Source organism: Nerophis ophidion, linkage group LG18 (genome assembly GCF_033978795.1).
Source record: "Nerophis ophidion isolate RoL-2023_Sa linkage group LG18, RoL_Noph_v1.0, whole genome shotgun sequence".
Lineage (NCBI taxonomy): Eukaryota > Metazoa > Chordata > Actinopteri > Syngnathiformes > Syngnathidae > Nerophis > Nerophis ophidion.
The window spans coordinates 30,132,410-30,139,834 of record NC_084628.1 but is presented as its reverse complement, the minus strand read 5'-3'; the positions used below and the strand labels follow the sequence as shown (position 1 = coordinate 30,139,834).

Here is a 7,425-nt window from a genome sequence, read left to right as displayed (position 1 = left end):
CGTCAATTATTACACAATAATTATTACCCACAATTACTAAACAATTACTGCATAACAATTACTACACAACAATATCTATAAAATTATTACACACAATTACAACACGACAATTACTACACAACAGTTACTGCGCAACACAAATATTACACAACAATATTATACAACAATGACTACACAACAATTACTGCAAGACAATTATTGTAATTGTGGGCGCTATGTCAACTGCAGAGAATAATTTTGCCACACCGAGTGTGTGTGACAATCATTGGTATTTTAACTTTATAACTCGGTTGGTAAAGTGGCCTTGCCAGCAACTCGGGGGTTCCAGGTTCGATCCCCGCTTCTGCCATCCTTGTCGCTGCCGTTGTGTCATTGAACAAGACACTTTACCCACCTGCTCCCAGTGGCACCCACACTGCTTTAAATGTAACTTTGATATTGGGTTTCACTATGTAAAGCGCTTTGAGTCACTAGAGAAAAAGCGCTATATAAATATAATTCACTTCACTTCACAAATTTACGGACTATGAACCGCTACTTTTTTCCTTAACTTTGAACCCTGCGGCTTATAAAAATTGTGGGTGATTTATGGATTTTTCTTCGCTAATGGCCACAAAGTCCCTTAGAGAGTGTTTGAAATTGTTTGTAATATGGCGCCATCTTTGGGACGTACTTGCTAATGCAGCTGCTGCCCTTTCCATTTATCGGCAATTCTTTACTTTTGTTTTCTTTTAACCAGACGTGCAGTTCAGTTTCTAGCCATCCATATCGTTCTACTCGTATGTATTGTTTTTTTGCTCTATGCTTTTTTACCTGTAAGGCACTTTGGTCCAATTCAAAATTGTTGTAAACTTGCTTCATAAATAAAGTTGCCTTGCCTTGCCACAATCTGTACACTGACTACTCTTGCCAAAACCAGATATAACAGAGGAGAAAAGGTGCATATCTCCACTTCTTTCTTGTTTCCTGTCAGATCCGAACGCGGTCGGACAGCACGGCCCCGACCACGCTCTAATCGGCGGCGTCGTGGCGGTGGTGGTCTTCATCACGCTGTGTTTGATCATCGTCTTGGGGCGCTACCTTGCCAGACATAAAGGTACGCCAGCGACGGCTGAACGTATTAATGCATCTGCCTGACCTCCTTTTATGTGCAGGGACGTATCTCACGCACGAGGCCAAAGGGGCGGAGGACGCCCCCGACGCCGACACCGCCATCATCAACGCCGAGGGCAACCACATGCACACCGAGGAGAAGAAGGAGTATTTTATTTAGGCTTTTTTTCTTCTTCTTTTTTTTTTACCAGACATGCAATTTGAAGCTGCCTCAATGTGACCACATGATCGCCCACTTCCTCCTTTACTTTGTTGCCATTTGCGGACAATGTTTTAGCTAGCAGGACGCTTCGCTGTTAACATCCGGGGGGTCATTTTAAGGGATGTTGACCCACCACAATGATGCACAGCGAGATCCCAAAATCCACCCGGAAAGAAAAAAAAAAAAAAAGAAGCACAATCTTCTGGTTGTGTGTTGGCATTTCTTTTTCCCGCTGCGACTAAAAAGCACAAATTGTGAGGGCTGGCAGAGGAAGAAGCCAAGACCTGCTTCTCGTCTCAGGAGTGCAGAAGACAGAAGAGTTCAGTTTGCGTTTAGAAACCTGAAAGACGATTAGTTTGCGAGTGGAAACCTGGAAAGCGATTCATTTGCGATTGGAAACCTGGCAAGCGATTAGCTTGCAAGTGGAAACCTGGCAGACAATAAGTTTGCGAGTGGAAACCTGGCAGACAATAAGTTTGCGAGTGAAAACCTGGCATATGATTAGTTTACGAGTGGAAACCTGGCAACTGATTAGTTTGCGTGTGCAAACCTGGCAAACAGTTGGTTTACGATTGGAAACCTGGCCGACGATTAGTTTTCGCGTGAAAACCTGGCATTCGATTAGTTTGCAATTGGAAACCTAGCAGACGATTAGTTTGCGAGTGGAAACCTGGCATACGATGTGTTTGCGACTGGAAACCTGGTACACGATTAGTTTGCAAGTGGAAACCTGGCAAACAGTTGGTTTACGATTGGAAACCTGGCAGACGATTAGTTTGCGAGTGGAAACCTGGCATACGATTAGTTTGCGAGTGGAAACCTGGCAACTGATTAGTTTGCGTGTGGAAACCTGGCAAACAGTTGGTTTACAATTAGAAACCTGGCAGATGTTTAGTTTGCGAGTGGAAACCTGGCAGCCGATTAGTTTGCGAGTGGAAACCTGGCGTACGATTAGTTTGCGAGTGGAAACCTGGCGTACGATTAGTTTGCGAGTGGAAACCTGGCACACGATTAGTTTGCGAGTAAAACCTGGCATACGATTTGTTTGCGAGTGGAGACCTGGCATTCGATTTGTTTGCGAGTGGAGACCTGGCAAACAGTTTAAGATTGGAAACCTGGCAGACTATTAGTTTGCGACTGGAAACCTGGCATACGATTAGTTTGCGAGTTGAAACCTAGCAGACGATAAGTTTGCGAGTGGAAATCTGGCAGACGATTAGTTTGCGAGTGGAAACCTGGCATATGATTAGTTTGCCAATGGAAACCTGGCATACGATTTGTTTGCCAGTGGAAACCTGGCATACGATTTGTTTGCCAGTGGAAACCTGGCAACTGATTAGTTTGCGAGTGGAAACCTGGCAAACAGTTGGTTTACGATTGGAAACCTGGCAGACAATTAGTTTGCAAGTGGAAACCTGGCATACGATTTGTTTGCCAGTGGAAACCTGGCATACGATTTGTTTGAGAGTCAAACCTGGCATACCGATTAGTTTGCGAGTGGAAACCTGGGATACGATTTGTTTGCGAGTGCAAACCTGGCAACTGATTAGTTTGCGTGTGAAAACCTGGAAAAAATTTGTTTGGGATTGAAAACCTGGCAAACGATTAGTTTGCGAGTGGAAACCTGGCAAACAGTTGGTTTACGATTGGAAACCTGGCAGACGATTAGTTTGCGAGTGGAAACCTGGCAAACGTTTATGGGAGAAACTATGCTCAATGTGTGAATATTGCTGTTAAATACTTTGCTAACGACGTGAATATTTCTGAAGGATGTTGTTCAGTCTTTAGATCCCTGGTGCATCTGTACATTTCCCTCGTATGTATGGTTGCTGTCCAATGAAAATACTTTTTTAAATGAAATGTGAAGATAAATGCATTGATGTTGGCAGTGAATGGATCACAACAAGCCATAGCAAAGCAAAATTGAAGATGAGATCTCCTTTATGTCTCATTCCTATTTCCGAGACATAAAGTCTCACTCTCGCAGTCCTCAGACTATTTTATAATTGAAGGTGGGTTGTCCAGTCTTGAAAGACAGCAGCAGTTTAGTGGTGATGCATTCACTGCCCTGACAACACAAGAACCTGGTGAAGGACAACTTGGAGAAGATTGTTTACGTTGCACACCTGAAATATTTAAGAGAATTTTCATTTGTTTCGTGTTTTTAAAAAAAAAATTTTTTTAAGAGAACTTGTTTGGTCACAACGCGTGTAAATAGCGTCTAAGGATTGGACATCGGAAAAAAAATCCGTAGTTCTAACCAGGGGTGTCCTGATACTACCTGTCCACGTACGATACTTTGGAGGTTTGAGTATTGGCCGATACCAATATTAATTCGATACGATATCAGCAGGAATCATACACACTTGTATCCTTTAGTAGTGTGGAATGTTAGAGAAGATTTGATCAAGTGAAATGAGTCAAACCTATTTATTATTGTAAAGTGAATTATATTTATATAGCGCTTTTCTCAAGTGACTTAACATAGTGAGACCCATTATCTAAGTTACATTTTTAAACCAGTGTGGGTGGCACTGGGTGCAAGTGGGTACCGTGTCTTGCCCAAGGACACAACGGCAGTGACTAGGATGTCAGAAGCGGGGATCGGACCTAAAACCCTTGGTTGCTGGCACGGCCGCTGTACCAACCGAGCTACGCTGCCCAGGAATAGACTTTTGCAGTTTTTAAGTTGAAGTGGAGTTGTTTTTGGCAACACCTAGGGGTCCCAATAATTCATTGAGGTAAATTGAATGATGCGGACACGTTTGTTACTGGATACTCTCTAATATGCTTCTGCTTTGGAGAGTTTGTATGTGTAAGTAATATTTAACTATAATTATTAGATACTTGTTTATATTGTTCAATGTCACCTACTCTTGTTTAATGATTACGTACGTCTAGCTTGTGTGCTATTGTGTGCTTAGCTGTTGTGTAGCTGCTAGGTCCTAGTAGCCTATAGCCTAGAATGATTACCTGTTGTAAATGACTTTAGTAAAATAGAAGAATTGGTGTGTTTATTGTAGGACATTTAGATGTTAACTGTCTGCCCAGCTTTGCTCAAGTAAGCTCGCTGCAGGGCTGCTTGTATCGCACATGATATCACACGCTAGTAAACATGCTGCACTGCTTGTATCGCACATGACATCGTACGCAAGTAAACACGCTGCAGGGCTGCTTCCATCGCACATGACATCGTACGCAAATAAACACGCCGCAGGGCTGCTTATATCGCACACAAGTAAACGCTGCAGAGCTGCTTGTATTGCACGTGATATCACGTGCTAATAAACACGCTGCAGGACTGCTTGTATTGCACATGATATCACGCCTTAGTAAACACACTGCAGGGCTGCTTTTATCGCACACGATATCACACGCTAGTAAACACACTGCAGCACTGCTTGTATCGCACATGACATCACACGCAAGTAAACACGCTGCAGGACTGCTTATATCGCACACAAGTAAGCAACACTGCAGAGCTGCTTGTATCGCACGTGATATCACGTGCCAGTAAACACGCTGCAGTACTGCTTGTATCGCACATGATATCACGCCATAGTAAACATCGCAGGGCTGGTTTTATTGCACATGATATCACACGCTAGTAAACACACTGCAGGACTGCTTGTATCGCACATGACATTGCACGCAAGTAAACACGTTGCAGGACTGCTTGTATCGCACAGAAGTAAACAACGCTGCAGAGCTGCTTGTATCGCAGATGATATCGCACAAGTAAAAACGCTGCAGGACTGCCTGTATGGCACATCATGTCACATTTTACATGCAAGCCAATAACAACCAATAGTTTTTGGGCCGATATCGGATCGATTGCTGATATCAGTATTGGATCGGGACACCCCTGCGTCTAACTGAATTTTCATATTATTCTCCATCATCAAACATTTAAAAAAAAAAAAAAGACAATTAAGTAGTAAAAAAAACAAAATAACATTTTCAATATCAATGTCATAATTTTACACATTTTTTGTTATTTTATAAGAGTGAAATATTGCAGAAAGTCATCTTGTACTTAAAAAAAAAGTTTTTCTTGATTTTCTGACAGATTGTAGAGATAAGTGAAACGATACTGAAGCACTGATGCATTATGAAACACAAGGAGTGATACAGTATCGCTCCATGCCTGGATGTGTGCGTCACTTCAACAAAAATAACATGTGACTGCTGCGTTGCTCGACGCTAAACTGTGTTTCGAAAGTGACAGCTCTTACTGAAAGACGTCGGAGGAGTGGCGTGATGCCTTTGATATCAATATTTGTTTTTTTCGTGTTTTTTTTTCTTATTATTATTATTTAATTTCCTTTGTTGGTCAAATGTGTCTTTTTTTTAATCCAGCAGATGGCGGCGTTATGAAACACCAACACTGTGTCAGTGCAGCCTCAATACAGCTAGTGAGTGTGCCAAACACACATTTAGTCATCACTACAATAAAGCTGTTCAGTGATCGTTTGGAAAATAGTCTCCTTTTATTCAAATGTGGTCATGCAAAAAATAATGTAAATATCGCATAGAACAAGAAAATATAATAATATAACTTTATTTGCCAAAATGAATACATGAAATGTACATAAACTAATATTAAATACATTATTTAAAGTTGCAATAATGTAAAATAATCATTGGGTTTTTTTTCATGAAAAATTACTTTTTATTTTCCTCTTTTGCTACTTAATTGTCATGATTCATTGTGTGTTGTAATACTGGTTTAGTTTTCAGTGTGGCTCCAATGACTCCTTCAACAGGGATCCTAATGTGGGAAAAAAAAAAGAGAAACCGTACGTATGTCTTACACTCCTATTATTATGACCAGTGGTATTCTTACTAGTTCAGTCATGGTTTGTTGATCATAAGAATGGATACCAGGATCACCGTTATGGCCTTTGAGTTTGCTGCAAACGTTGGTGAATCAAAACACGTCCACGCTGTATAAAAGGTCACATGACACACCGACGCTTCTTTTCACGCCATCAGGAACACATTTTGTTAGAAAAAACTACAAACAAGCAAAAAATATACTTTTCAAATTGCTGTAATTAGCTTTTTATGAGGGGGGGTATGAATGTGTGTTCGTGTATGAACGTGTGTGTGTGCGCGTGTATAAATATGTGTGTGTTTGTGTATGAATGTGTGTGTGTGTTCGTGTATGATTGTGCGTGTGCATGTATATGAATGAGAGTGTGTGTGCGCCTATATGTGTATGCCCGTGTGTATAAATGAATGTGTGCGAGTGTGTGTGAGGTTTTTCTTCCGAGCTTAATATTGAATATTGATTTTCCACTCTGCCATGTAAAGCAAAGAGATGAAGAGAAAAGAACAAGATTAAAACATGAATTTAAAGTCTAAACTTGTCTTTTTCTTCTTTATAAGTGTCCCTTTTCCTCCTTTTTGCTTTCTGTATTTATTTTTTCTCCTTTTTGTTTTTATGCCTCTTTTATACTCTTTTCATTAATTTGACTTGATTTTCCTCCATCTTTCTCTTTTCTTTCTGTATTTCTGTCTCTTTTTTTTTTTTTTTACTTTTTATTCCTTGATTGATTTTTCTTTTTTTTCCCTGGGTTTTTCTTTCATTCTTTGTTTTTTTTCCTTTTTTTCTTTAGTTTTTTTCCTTTTTCAGTTTTTTCTGTATTTCTTTACATTTTCTTCCTTTTTTCTTTTTATTTTATTTTCTGTTGATTTTCCATTCCATTTTGCCTTCTCTTTTTATTCTTCTTTTTATTTTTCTTCTTAATTTTATATTAATTTGTATTTATTTTCTTTTTACGTCTTTCCCTTCTCTCAAATGTCTCGCCCTTTTTCTTCCATCCTCCTGACGAGGCCAGTAGGCGGGGGAGGGGCACTCTGTAATCCGACAGCAGTATCGGCCAGTGGTCGATACTGGAGTGATCGGACGGATACTTTCATTATCACAAAATCATTGTTTCTTGTTCATGTTTACAAATCCAGGGAATAAATCCCTGCACACGTGAAAAAAAAAATGATTGAAAAGTTTTTTAGATACGTTTTTACTTATCGTATACTGAATTATGAAATAGTTTACATATTTAGGTGATATTGTAACACTGCTTTTAAAGTTTCTACATACAAGA

At 40.0% G+C, this 7,425-nt stretch overlaps 1 protein-coding gene across 1 annotated transcript in view; it reads left to right on the top strand.

The window, feature by feature from the left end:
* LOC133537435 (cell adhesion molecule 2-like) overlaps positions 1-6,677 on the top strand; it is an 8,308-nt gene extending 1,631 nt beyond the window's left edge. Inside the window, exons 3-4 of the mRNA XM_061878442.1 lie at positions 974-1,096; positions 1,155-6,677. Coding sequence (XP_061734426.1) covers positions 974-1,096; positions 1,155-1,273 — 242 coding nt within the window. The 3' untranslated portion in view covers positions 1,274-6,677. The remainder of the gene's footprint in view (positions 1-973; positions 1,097-1,154) is intronic.
* Positions 6,678-7,425: the final 748 nt, after the last annotated feature.